At 35.1% G+C, this 14,742-nt stretch overlaps 1 protein-coding gene across 6 annotated transcripts in view; it reads right to left on the reverse strand.

Moving 5' to 3' along the window:
- Positions 1-14,742, reverse strand: part of STAG1 (STAG1 cohesin complex component) — a 384,901-nt gene that overhangs the window by 163,333 nt on the left and 206,826 nt on the right. For all 6 annotated transcript variants that reach the window (XM_056793658.1, XM_056793654.1, XM_056793655.1 and 3 more), the window contains one exon: positions 2,336-2,432. In XM_056793658.1, the coding sequence (XP_056649636.1) occupies positions 2,336-2,432 (97 nt within the window). The remainder of the gene's footprint in view (positions 1-2,335; positions 2,433-14,742) is intronic.

Here is a 14,742-nt window from a genome sequence, read left to right on the forward strand (position 1 = left end):
CATTGCTAAAAATTTGTCATTTTTAGTGATCTCAAGCTTCTTCGTGAAACAAAGACTTAGTTTTTTAACATGAGTATTTTACCAGAGTTGTTGTATGGTAAAACTTCATTTCACGAGTATATCTCTGAAGACATTAGAAGAATTAGAAGTCAGTGTCATCCAAAAGGCAGTGAAAAATATAATTTTGGTATTAGTATGTTACATTAGGTGCTAGGCATTCTTCCAGGAAGGAGATTATAGTTCTATTTTATTCTTCAGAGAAGAAGTATCTGCAGTATTGTTTTCAGGTTTGGATACATCCTTTAGAAAGAAAATTAATCAACTAGAGATCATGCACAGAAGTTTAACCAGAATGGAAAAAGAACCTAAGTCAAAGACATAAGAAATCTGGAAGAGATAGTGGTACCTTTAGAAAAAGACATGGCTCAGACAAGACACAATAACTGCTTTTAAGTCTATGAAAGGATGTCATGGAAGACAGATAAGGCTTGTTCTCTTTGGCCCAAGTTCAGAACTGTAGGAAAGAAAATTTAAGCTTGATATGAAGAAAAACTCTTTAACAATTTAATGTTGTCCAAAATTAGAATGACCTGACTTGGGAGGTAGAAATTTCTCCCTTGAAAGAAGATTTTAAGCAGAGTCTGAATGAATATTTGTTGGTATGGTATTGGGAGCTCTTTTTCAAGTATAGACTGGAGAAGACAGCTACTAAGGTCACGTACCAATTCTGAAATTAGTGAATAATTAGCATTGAAGTATCACATAGGAGGGAAAAAAAAGAAAAGAAAACAAAAAGGTGAGCCAGTCACATAGCTTGGGTGATATATGTGTTTCATTGACTCTATTATGTTGGGAAGCACCTTGTGGAAGATTCAGAAAAGAGACACTGACAAGATACAAAGGTATAGAAGGCTGCAGTTTGTATAAATGGAAAGAATATCCAAATCTATGAGAGCATAGATTCTTCAAAATATAGAAATAGCTAAGTTGGTGATGCCCTTTCCCCCCCTTATAGATTAATGAGGCTAGTCCTTTAAGAAAATACAATTCATTAATAGAGCCGTGGTTTAGCAAAACCTTCTAGAGTTTACTCTCTAGCCTATTTAGAATAGCTTATTTAACAAGGCAAACCTCCATACATTGGAGGCACCACAAAAGAATTAGAAAAGTATTGCATTAAGTATAGCATTTGAAATATATGTGAAGAGACATTTTTTGTGCTTAAGAAGCTAGGCAAAATAAGATAGGCAAAGTGTAATTACCAAGGATTCTATTTGTTCCAGTATTAATTGACAAATTCTATGGTTAATAATAATACTAAGGTAATGAATAAAGGACAGTGTGGGTTAAAAATTTAAATGAAAATAAATCCCAGAGCAAACCTGGAAATGTACAATGATTGTATAATGGGGAACAAAACTTAAAAGGTAGGAAATAGATGTGAATGGAATCATGGTAGTGATGGCATAGAAAAAGAGAAGCTAAGAAAAGGTCAGTTGGAAATAGACCCTGACATTACACAAGGTAAAGGTATATTTGTCAAGAATAATAAAATGGTTTTTTAGACAATTACTGACTATAGAGAGGCTAAGAAACAATTCCTTCTCTATAATGGAGAAGATGAAAGCTAGAATTTCTGGGACATAGTAAATTCTTGGTATCAGAGGCAGGATCTTCCTGGAATACTACTAGAGATTCAAAGAATGGTTTTAAAAGTTGCAATTATTACCCTAAATGGGCAAATTTCCACTTAGGATAAGAAATCAGTTGATAGTTTTAATTAATACAACAGAGCCCAATCATTCCTAGTATTATTGATAAGTATCTAAATACTCAAAACTGAATATTCAAAAGTAGTCCAGAATGATAAATATATAAAATTAAAATACAGATAAAAATAATACATGCAGAATTTGATGTTTACTTACCAACTAAAAATTATATTTAAATCAATTTCATTTAATATTTTTTCAAATTTTTTAATTCTATGAAATATAACTAAAGTTTAATATAAGCATATATTAAAAAACTATATATAATTTTAAAAAATAATTTTCTTTGTCATAAAAGATGTTATAGCAAAACTCATGACTTATACATCACATGAAAATAATTTCTTTAAAAAATGGAGATGATGGGGGAGGGGGGGAGGAAAAGAAAATGATCTTTGTTTCCAGTGAATAATGTTTGGAAATGACCAAATAAAATAATGTTTAAAAAAAATGGAGATGATTAGCATTCTGTTTTCCACATACCAAAGCAAAATTTAATAAAATGTACATTTGGATCAATAGTTTAGAATCATTTAATAACACTTTTTGAATAAGATTTGTACCTCGACATCCCGAACACTGGATAAAGAAGTTGATTAAATCCAGAAGTGCTATGTCCCTGTCCTGTTTATATGATTCAATCCAGTCATCCACCACAGACTGTCAAGGAAACAAAAAAAACACAAAAATGAGAACTTTTGTAAAAAATATCTTTCAGAACAAGTTTTCAGAAATTATGGCATTTTGTTTCTATGTGAAGAAAATTATTTACCTAAAACTATTTTGATGCAGCCAAAAGCAATAAATTATTTAATTCTTTAATTTTCACAGAGTAACCAATGTGAGAGAAATGTGATGTTAAGGAACTTATCCATTAGAAAACAAAACCCCCACCTCTAAGTACTAGCATAATTGCACACATAGCTTATAGAGTTCAATAAATAATATGAAAAAACACTATAATAGTTGTCACTAATTGTCATGTTCCGGGTTAGTTTCTGACAATAGAAAAAGAATAGGAAAATAAGAACCTCGAAAATAATTTTTGAGTGGAAATCTTATTAGTATAACATGTTTTAGAGAAAAGAATTATAATTAATTCCTTTCTAATATTTCCCACTTAAAAAAAAGGTCAATCACTATCTACAAAATTAACAAGACTAAATAAAACTACTAACAAAATCATATCTCTATAAGTAGTTTGAAAAAAAAAGTGAGATATTACCAACTGGGAAGCAGAGAATTTATTAGAGCCATATTATTAATCAAATTGTGATTTAATATTTTCATTGTTCTTCTTAAAATTCCTTTGTGAATAAATTATTCTTTTACTGATGTGCTTAATGTGTTTTTTTTTTATGTAAGGAGATTGTTAGGAATGAGATAAATATAGCTATGTGACAAGATCAACAAAAATCCCTTCTTGGGTATATTAACTACAAACTATAAATTATATGAATCATATCTGTAAGTAATTATGAAAACAAGCAAGTTTCAGATTATTAAAGAAAAAAGACATCTTAGCCAAAATAAAAACTCTAAATAGTCAAAGGTTCTTCGGTCCAGAAACTTAAGTTCTACATATTTTTCTATCACCTTTATGTTTGATAAAAGTAAAAAGTGCTTACAGTTAACTGAATCACAAAATTTTAGTAAGATGTTGGAGATCATCTAGACAAAATCCTTCTAGGAAAGGAAACAAATTACAAAGTCAACTGATATACCAAAACATCACATAAAAAGAGAATGGAAGAGCTGAATTTTAAACCTAGATCTAAGATAAGAGACAGCAATACTAATGGAGTATTTGGGTAAACATATTTTTTGAAACCGTTAATGTAGCATATATTTAATAACTACTTATTGTTAAAACAATCAGTCTATGAATAGCATCATGTTTGATATTGAGGAAAAAATTTGATTTAGCCTCTTGTAATCATATATCTACTTTTTCAAAGAAAGGGAATCTTATTTTCTAAGGTTCTTGATTGTTACAAGTACAGAACATTCAGATTCCCTTTTCATTCTATTTACATTGTTGTGGTCATTGTATAATTTGTTTTCCTGACTGTTTACTTTTTTCCGCATCAGTTCATGTAAATATTCTCATTAATCTCTGAATTCTTCATATTTTATATTTATTACAATGGAGGAATGTTATAGTCAAATGTTGCCTATATATATTTTCATATGACACTTTTCTTTTTATTTTTAATTTCCTTAGGGTGGTTGCTTAGTAGTTCAACCTAAACTTCAGAAAATCTCTTAAGTGGAATGTTAATTTTTATTAATCACCACTGTATCTACTTAAATTGGAAAAACACCAATACATGCAAGTATATAAGGTATGTATGTAGGTAATCTACAGAACGTATGTTTACAATGATAAAAATGACAGTTTGATATATGTCCAAAAATTTCTTTCAATAATATCACAGACCTGTAATGGTTTTTGGAGAGGTCATTTCACCTCTCACTCAGGTCTCTAAGACTACATACGTTGCAAGGCAGATTTAGACCTATATTGGTAGAGGAATTGTTCTAACCCGGGAGTTCACTATAACACTGAATTCATTAGTCCCATAACCCTATCTGTATCATTGACCTCTAACTTGGTAACCTAAGTTTTTAACCTTTGTGGTTATAAAAAAAAAAAAGGGATATTTGTCCTCTAGTATGTCTAGTAGTAGTATCTACTTTTTTTAGTGGTAGATGAAATGATCACTAAACAATTATATGTATGAGTTTTCAGAATCCTGGAATGTAGCAGTGTTCAACAGGACCTAGTGACCTGAAATCACAGAAGACACCTAGATGGTCTTCTTATTAACTCTGAAATTGTATTCAAGAAAACCCCCCAAACCCAATGTTACTCATTCCCATCTATTCTTTCTGGGGGCTGTGCCTCTCTCTGCTCCCCTTCTTTACAGGAAAACAGAAAGAAAAAAAAAAAGAAAAGGTGACTTTCTGACTTCTCAAGATCCCATGTACTCCCAGTAATAGAGTTGTCCCTTCTTTGGTCTTTTATTGCAACCAACAACTACCTCTGAGCCATGGCTTTCCTGACAGTATTCTTACAAGTTCATGCTGCCTTGCAGTAGTATTCATTTTCAGTTTCTTGGCTATGGTGAAATCTTTTATACAAGTCTATGAAAAAAACAAAAAACTTTTATACAAGTCTTTTTTTTTTTTTAATTTAATTTAGAAAGAGAGTTCTTCCATTAACAATGATCTTTCTATATACCTTCTTTTTTCTTCCTGATTTGAATTAACTTATTTTCATGCTAGGATTTCATTCTTGAGCACTAATTGTCAAACTTGGATCAACTTCTCTTGTGGGGTTTTATATAGGTTCCTGGACTCCACCTATTTTTTCTTTATTCCCCTTAGAAATCGACTCTTCCTAAAGGTAGAAATGGCATAGAAAACAAAGGGGTTTGGCCTTAAAGTCCTGGTTGTGTGCTGCTAACACTAAGTTATGTGACCCATGACAAATCACTTACCCTCTTAGTTCTCTCTAGGAAGTTCTAAAACTGGAAGTTACAGAAAATGTACTGTCTTCCATTGCTGGAGTATTTCCATATGAGACTATGTTCTATACTAATGTGATCACAATTCAAGTCCCTATTACAACCTCTTCAAAGTTAAGGCAACTGGGACATAGGGCTAAACATGAAGTCAAGAAGATCTGAATTGAAATTCTGCCTCAAATATTTCCGGGAAAGTAATTTAACCTCTTTAACACAAGTTTCCTAATTTGTAAAATGAGGACAACAATGGTACCTATCACACAAGCTTATAATGGGAATTTAAAAAGAGAACATACGAAAAATAGCAGCTACAAAGCTTAGAACGTTTCCCACCCACCCCTCTCTCTCATATACGTGCTGGCTGCTATTAATATTAATGTCAGATAATATTCAGAATTCCCATTTTTAAAACTTCTTTCCAATTTCATTACTTTCTGATCCAGAAACCAGTGCTTCCTCATTAAGTCAAAACCAGTTCCCCATACTTCTTCCATTATAAGTTTTAGAGAATAAATTTATCACAAAAAGAGGCAAGCTGCTATATCAGGAAGAAATAGAATTCCAGGAAATATCCAGCTAGTTGAAGTGTTCTTCATTGACGGGCCAGGTTTGTGGTCTGTTTCTTAGTTCTCATTTGTCATTCTCCTGATTTAGCTATCTATATCATACTTCTATCTAGGTATTTGTGTTTCTCCTTTCCTTGATCCTTAGGCACAGGATTCTCCACTATACTTCTACTTTTCAGTTTGTGGATTATTTTCAGAGAAGCACATCATTATAACATACAAAACTAGGCACCTCTTATGTATGGTTTCCACTGAATAAAATGAGTCACATTTCCAAACATGCACCTAAATGCCATCAATCGCAGTGATATCCATAAGATGAATTTGCGTTCCCTAAAATAGACTATATTAAACATTATGCTATTTTGATGTTATCTTCTTTTCTTTTTATCTTCATATTCTCTATTTTTAATCACTTCTCATTCCTTCTAGCAGTGAACAGGCTCAATCCTTAGTTGACTGCTTTATTTGCTATATAATTTCTCCCTCAGGGAACTCTTCAAATATATGATGAGAACTTATGTGCAAGGCACCATGCTAAGGCAGTGGAGGAAATAAAGACACAAGTTCAATTCAAATATACAGACAAAAATAGCTAGAACAATTCAGATGAGAAAGAATACATAAGGCTTGGTTTGGTAGGAAAGCTCTAGGGAAGAAAGAGGATTTGAGCTAAAGCTTAAAGGATGGGTAGGGAGAAAGATGTGGGGTTTTTAGGATTGTAGATGTGGAGCTGAAAAGGACCTTAGAGAGCAGGTTGTCAAATCCCTTTATTTTATAGCTATCCAGTGAATAAATGACTTGTTCCAAATCATAAAGGAAAAGCATTGAGAGTATGTGGTAAAAACAAAAATAAGAAAGTGATTTGGGAGATAGGGAGTTTGCCAATATCTCTGAAGCAGAGAATATGCATAGGAAAGTAATAAGGAAATAAGTTAAAAAAGAAGGCATGGTAGGGCTTTGAATGGCAGACATTAGAGAATGAAATTCATTCAGGATCTAATGAAGCTTCTTTTAAATGACTAAAAATAGAACTATACTGAAGTTGTGAAAATATTACATATTATCAACATTAGCAGGTTTCACAATTCTTGTTTTTGATTATTCAGCTCTGGCCATTTATAATTAAATGGGAATTTTTGGAGATCTGTGGCATGCCATGGAAAATTAAACATGTCTAAGTATGTACAGAAAACTAAAAAATTTTAGGAAGCCAAAAATGTATACTGTATTCCTATCTATAATTCACTACCATATTTTCATAAATTTATTATAAAATATTAGTTTTCCTTAAAAGTTTCAGTATGCTAAAGAACTAGGGACTGGGCTAAACGTTCTCTTGAGAATGTCTCTTCTTGGTCTCTCTACCATTCAGACTCTGACTTTCTCCAGCAGTGATCATTATGAGAAGGAAATTCCTAAATCAATTGCTGTAGCTACACAGGAGGCTACAAAAACTGTGCAATATTGTGTGTGGGACTAATTTCTCTAGCAGGAAAATGGCAACTTTTTAATTTTGTTTTGTGTATTAAATAAATATGATCATGATTATTAACAGTACAAGTTTAGGATGAATCCTAGAATTATTCTAGGTTTTTCACATTTATAAGCACCGCTAAAGCCCTGGCAAACTTCCAAGAATGATTGTAATAACTTCTAATGTAATAAGATCTAATTTCATTGAACAACATTTTATCAGTCAAATCTATTCCTATAACAGAAAGAAATGATGGAAGAAAAACAGTGAGCATGGGTGCTGTGGAAAGAATCATTAGCTTTCCCTTCTCCTGAGTCTTACTAGTAAGTTGGTACTTTGAAGAAGCTGTCAATATTTTTTGTCAAAGTATATAGTTGCTTATAAAGTGACAATGAGTTGAGTTATACTCATAATTGCCCAATATCTTATTATAGCTGATGGGAATTACAGTTCTGTGATCTAGGAAAGAATATACCTTCCCCCAAAAGAGTTCTTGAACGAACAGTCTTTTTTCATAATAGATGCCCCCAAAATGTTTATTGACCGAATTGTGAAATTTATCAATAATGTCCTAATATTAGAGAATTAGAAAACCATAGTCCTAGCAGTTTCAAAAACATTATTTTTCTGCATAATATTAAAACTTATTAAACAGCAGAGTAGAAATAATCCTACATAATTTTAAGACAACTTGGTTCAGTCATTTATTTCTCTTGTAAAATTCAGTCTTCTGAAAAAAAAAGTCTTGGTTGTGAAGTACGATCACTTAGATGTTGCAATTAGAAAAATGAAAATAGCAGCAGAAGGAATGATAGTCAAAAATAACCAAAATAAGAATCCTCTGTGTCTTGAGTACTTGTAAACTGGGTTTAAGAAGTTTTTTTTAAACCAACTCTATTTGGGTTTCTGGAAGCAATAACGCTGACCTACAGGATTCTCACCTTAGTTATTTCTACTCAACGGTAAAGCAGATATCAGAATTCTCGTGAGTTAACTAGGTACTGAAGTTTCTTAATATGAAAGGCAATATGATTCTATTTAACAAATGTTTACTAAGAACAATATATTGTTGAAAATTAAGAGTGAATAACAAAAATTGATGAAATATACTTCCTACTTTCAGGAAGTATATACTAAGTGAGGGGCTACAAAAACAAGCAAAAAATAGTCCTTGCCTTCCAGGTACTCACATTTGTAATGAGAGAGGCAAATAAAAAAAAGTTATATACAGGAAATAATTAACAGAAATAAGAGCATAGTATTAAGAGAGCTTATTAAAAGGCTTGTAGAAATTGTGATTTTAATTGGAATTTAATAGACATCAGGAGGCTGGACTGAAGAAGCAGAGCATTCTATGCTCCTTTCACACTGCAACTATATCTCTATTATCTATTATAGTGCCTGGCACATGAAAGGTACTTAATATATACTTGTTGATTGACATGAAATTGTAAGAAGGGCAGTAAGAAAGATAAAGAACCCCCCCCCCCAAAAGACAGTGTCAGAGGAAGAGAATTAAGGAAAAAATATTCAGCAAGAGAATAAAGGTAAAAATGTCAAAAGCTGCAGAGACATCAAAGAGGACTTGAAAAAGCCTATCAATTAGGAGATTGCGAATAATTCAAAATATATTCAAATAACATATTTCCTACATTCTGATCATCAATATGAGATAGAGGTCAATGAAATCACTTTAGAGAAATAATTTAGGAATACAGTCAAGAAGAAGAGGCCCCTTAATGTGATAAAAAGTATGTTGCATCTGGTGTCAGGTGATATAAGCACCAATCTCTACTTTGCTACTAAATTTCTACCTGAATCTGGCCAAGACATTCAGACTTATTGCTGAGTTTTTTCAGAGGCAAAAGTACTGGAATATATCAGCTCACAGTAATAGTATTGTGAAGAAAATACTTTGTTAAACTTATTATTTAGATGTTGAATTATTATTATAAGGAGTTTCTAGTATATGATTTAAAATCCAAATAATAGAGCAATGAGCTGTCCAGGATATGAAAAATGGAAGTAAATAATCCAAATCAAGGTAGAATGATTACATATCTGATAATGTCATTTGAACATTTCATCAACCTGGATATAAACTGTTTTAGATATCAGTCTCCCTCCCCTCCCTTTTTTTTTTTTGTTGTACTGTTTGTGAACAGGAAATAGGTAATCTCACTTTGCTTCATGTATTACAGGGCATCCATCTATAAAATAGGATATGAAGATACCACAACAAAAGATGAAGTTAAGTAAAATCTTATCGAAGTTAGGTAAAATCTTAATAATCAGGATTAATTTCAGAGTCAGCATGACACCAAAGTGCAAAACCAATTAATTATAATTTAATTAATTAAAGCAAAGAATGATGTAGTGGACAAGCACTCCAGTCCTGGAGTAAGGAACTCCTGAGTACCAATCTAGGTACTACTAGCTATACAGCCTTAGGAAAGTAAATAAATCTGTATACTTCTTCAGATTTCTCAATTTTGTTAAAAGGTTACCATACCAATACCTTCTTCCTTTTTAGGAAAAGATGGAATATTTATTAAGTTTTTAGCATGTAATAGAAGCTTAGGAAATGCTTTATCCCTTCCTTTTTTCCATTTCCCTTACTTGTCCATTTTAAAAAACTGGTAGGAAGTATGAAAGAAGTCTAATAGGGGAATCAAATAACTGAGCTGGTCTTCATTAAGAAATCACTTGTTTGAATTGCTCAGAGGTTACTGGACTCTTAACTGAAAAATCACCTTTACTGGACATCATGCTTTGGAGGAAAAACAAAGCAAAATTTAAATATTTTGAAATGAAAATGATGAAGTCAAAATAACATTTCTCATATCATTGGGCTTCCTTTTATTTACTTTCTTAGGGCGTTTTGTCTTTTAAAACTTAAAAGACATCAATAAATCAAAAAGAAAGAGGAGGAAAGGGAAAAATAGTCACAGCAGGAATATGTAATTACAGCATATGATGGTAGGAGTATACATTAAATCAATCCTAATATAAATTTAAAGGTTTTAAAGTACTGTGGCCTGGGGAATTGCATCCCCCAGGGGAGTGTCAGGGGTCCCTCCCTACTACTTCCTGTTGTGGGATTGGTCTTGAATTGGACCAATCCTGTATTAGGGAGGTGCTATGCCTCCAACTTCTGGACACCAGATTGATCTATATAAGGACCAATCCCACAACTAGAAGGAAACATTGAATATAAGAAGATTCAAGGTTTAGGGAGTTGGTTAATTTCAGCCTGGGGAAACTCCAGTTTTTCTTACTTTAATCATTTCATTTGGCAATCTAAGAAGGGCCCCTAGAACCTAACCTCTAAAATAAGCAGAAATCATACCCAACCCCTGAGTCTCCTGGCTTACTGCTCTTCCCTCCTACTCAAAAGGCGGGAAGCAGCTACCTAGTTTCCACTCCATCTCCTCATTTTTATACCTTCTCCATTCTTCTCTCCACCTCTTCCATCACCTCCTCCTTCCCTCCAGACTCCCTATTAGCTGAGCTTTCTAGCTCCTCTGGGGATCCCTGCTGAGAGCCATGAGGACATTCTTAGACATCTGACTGATATTTCTCCTTCCTTTCCCCTCCTCGAGTCTATCTGATTTCTCTCTCCCTCCATTCTTCTCCAAGCCTAGCTTCAGACCAACTATGGAGCTGAGCTTTTCTACTCCTCCTGGGATCTTGATGAGATCTTCTCAGTCCAGTTTTCCTCACCATTTTCTCCTGCTTCCACCAACCCTCTACCATCCCAGTTCTCCGACTACACTCTCCACCACATCCTCCCTCCAGCCTAGCTCTTTTTCCTATAAGCAAAACATTGCTGAGCCAGGTTCTTTTATGCTGAATCCTCTGATTGACCTCCCCCTTGCACCCCCCTTTCTTGCTATCTTCCTTCCCCTCCTACCCCACCCTTTCTTCCTCCTTACTTTTTCCAGATCCAGATCTCCCCATAGCACGTCAGATCCAATATTGCACGCTCTCTATCTCTGCACCCCATCACCCCCCCCCAAGGTAATCCCCAGGCTCCCTGTTCGTACCTGATCCCTGCCACTGGACCCCCTGCTGAATTTCTCAGAAGCAGGTAGGGTATCCATACTCCCCCCGCCCCCCACCCACTCTCCTAGCACAGAGGGCCTCCTCTCCAACTCATGTGGATTTTTTCAAACTCTCCCCTATCCTCTTGAAACCTCTAATTTCCTGGCCGGGGTGGTTTCTACCAGAACCTGTTGTTTTCTTTTGTTTTGTTTGTTCTGTTCTAGTTCTAAAATAAATCACAATGTTGCACACTTTGATGGACAGCCTTTTGTCCCTAGGGTTTTTGAAAAACTTAGGGGCTCAGACTGGTTTCCTTTGCTAGTCATAGGTGGTTTCTTTTTTATAAATCTTTTACTAATCTTGGGAGGTTTCGTTTTTCTTAACCTTAATCATAAACACCAAAAGGCCTGCCTCCTAAACAAGCAGATTCAAATGCAGGCCCAAATGGAGCTTTTAAAGAGATTCCAGCCTAGACTCCAGATATAACAGGAAGACCTCTCTCCATTTGGACCTCAGATGAAAGATATATCTCTACCTCAACCTCAGGTGGAAGATACCTATCCACCTATACCTCAGAGGGAAGATCCTTCTCCACTTGTATCTCAGGTGGAATTTCTCCTCTTAATGCTTGTACAGGTCCTGGCCACCCTGTCCTCCCTTGCCCACACTGCCCCACCATCTCTTGCCCCTTCTCTGAGCCCACAGGCTTGCCCATCCCAAGATACAGCTCCTCCCCTCTGCTCCTCTCCACAGACACAGTACCCTTTACTTTTTCACTATCAAGGCTAACATCCACAAAGCAGATTAGGACCACGAATGAAAGCTATTATGGCCTTCTTCCCTTAAGGGAAGTCTCCACATTATAGACAAATGGAAAACATGGTGACCTCAAGGCACCTCACATCTTTGACTCCCCAAAACATAAAAAAAATTCTAACAAAATTTTACCTCATTTGAGGACAAACCAAATATTGGCACCAAACCACTGGAAAACATATTTCACACGTGATCTTTCTTATCAGGATGTATAAAACTTGCTCAAGGCCTTTTTGACTTAACAGGAGAAAGGTAAAATTATTTCCACTGTTAATAGAAAGGAAAAAATCCGGATCATTGGCCAGAACATACTACAAAATGGAATATAAATGTTGATGACAAATACTTGGGAGATACATCTTTCCAGGGAGGCATTGCTAAAGGCAATGAGAGAAAGCCCCAACAGGTCAGGCACATGGAACAAATTTGAAAACCTTAAAAAACTGTAGAATTAGTCATTCTCCCAATTTATGGACAGACTAATATAAGAGAAAATTTGCAAAAGAGAAGAAGATGCAAAGAAAGGAAATATGATCCAGTAAAGCAAAAAGTAGCCCACGTGGGAGAAGGGCAGAAAGGAAGGGACAAAGAATTCCAAACGGAACAAGACCTGAGAGAACTAAGAATCTGCCACTTCAACTCTGACTCCTTCAGCTGAGGATCTCAAAATATGGAGGCTTGCCTTGACACCAAGGGCCTTCCTAGTCATCCCTGGAAATCCTTTGCTCACCTCAACACAGTAGATTGGACTTCAGAAGAAGACATCTGATGAGGAAATCTTTTCCAAGGATTTTTTCCATCTCTCTATCCCCCCAATCTGTCCTGAATTCCAGCAATAACCAAATTAGCTCGGGAATAAGAACAACCAGCAGCTGACCAGAAGAGGGTTCAAGGCTGAGAGCCTGGACCACCGAAAAATGGGAGGGTCAGTCTGTCAGTCTTTAGGGACTCCTGCTACCCACTTGCTTTATTCAAACCTCCTATTCCCCATTCTCTGAGTGATTTTCTATTAAAACATTATTATATAGACCAATTCTGACTACTTTTTGACACCAAAGAAGGAGACTGAAGATTTGGGGAGAATCACACCTCTCCCCAAGATAGAGGATTAGCTAAAGACTAGGGCTGGGGAGTGAACCCAGATCTCAAAGGGAAATAGGTAGTTGGAGTATTTGGAGCATACAAAAGCAGGATAATCTACCCTATCAACAACAGCTGAGATCAAGAAGGGAGGGATAAGGGGCCAGCTAAGTGGATTGAGAGTCAGACCTAGAGATGGGAGGTCCTATGTTCCAATCTGACACTTTGCAGCTGTGTGACCCTGGGCAAGTCACTTAACCCCCATTGCCTAGCCCTCACCACTCTTCTGCCTTGGAGCAAATATACAGTATTGATTCCAAGAAGGAAGGTATGGGTTTAAAAAAAAAGGGGGGGGGGAGGCCATGGGTCATTTCTCCAAAGCCCTCTACTCCACTCCTTAACCTATACCTCCCAAACAAAATCTCTCAAAAGACATACTCTGTCCCTCAGGGATCCAAATACAGGTTGTCTTCAACAAGGGGAAGAGAGGGTAAGAACAACCTCTTCTCCCCTCTCTCAATCTCTCCTTCTCAATTCACTAGTGTATGTGGGGTTAACCTCTCTTACTGGGCAGTATTATAATAATTAGACTAGGAGGAAAGTATATTGATCTTGACCTCACTAGAGAAAGGGATGTAGGGTAAATAAGTAGGCAATTTGTGAATAACTGCTCCAAAGAGGTCTATGCCTATTTCAAAACTAATTGCTGAAACTAGCCTAATATGGACCTAGAGGAATTGTGCAGGGTTGCAGTGTATGTTTCTAAAGACAATGAACAAAAAAATAATGATGAAACAAATGATATGGTAGCAAAAATACAGAAAGAAATAAAAACCTTAACAGAAAGACTTAATAAACAAGAGAAAGAAGGTCAAGCAATGGCCATTATCCCATTGCAGGAATCCATACAATTGTTAATATGCCACTTCTATGCCAAAAAGGATCACATGATGATGAATTATTGGAATTGGAAACAAGCAATTTGGAATAACTTCAGGAATAAATTTAGAAATAATGACGTCCAGAATAATAACACCTTTACAAATGCAAACAATTATGGAAATAATACTACATATCTATATCAAAATCAGATAAACATTAGCTCACAACAACAATATATACAAAGTAGAGCTTGTCCACTCTTACCTTTTTTGTTTTTAAAAGAAAACTCATTTAATTTGTATGCACATGAGCAAATAGGGGTAGCTTCAGGTGTTTTAACTCAGACTTTGGGGTCTTCTCAGCGCCCAATTGCTCATTATTCTGCCCAACTGGACCCAATAGCATCAGGAGCACCACCATGTCTTAGAGGTGTAAACCTTAAAATTTCTTAGACTTATGAATGTTGGAAATTTCCCCATTGGGAAATTTCATACTTGAAAAATTTCCTACTGATAGTAAGAACTCTATTGGAATATGAAACTCCTTGGCATGGGAGGATCCTTCTCCTCCCTACT

The sequence above is a fragment of the Monodelphis domestica genome, chromosome 4 (genome assembly GCF_027887165.1).
Source record: "Monodelphis domestica isolate mMonDom1 chromosome 4, mMonDom1.pri, whole genome shotgun sequence".
Classification (NCBI taxonomy): Eukaryota; Metazoa; Chordata; class Mammalia; order Didelphimorphia; family Didelphidae; genus Monodelphis; species Monodelphis domestica.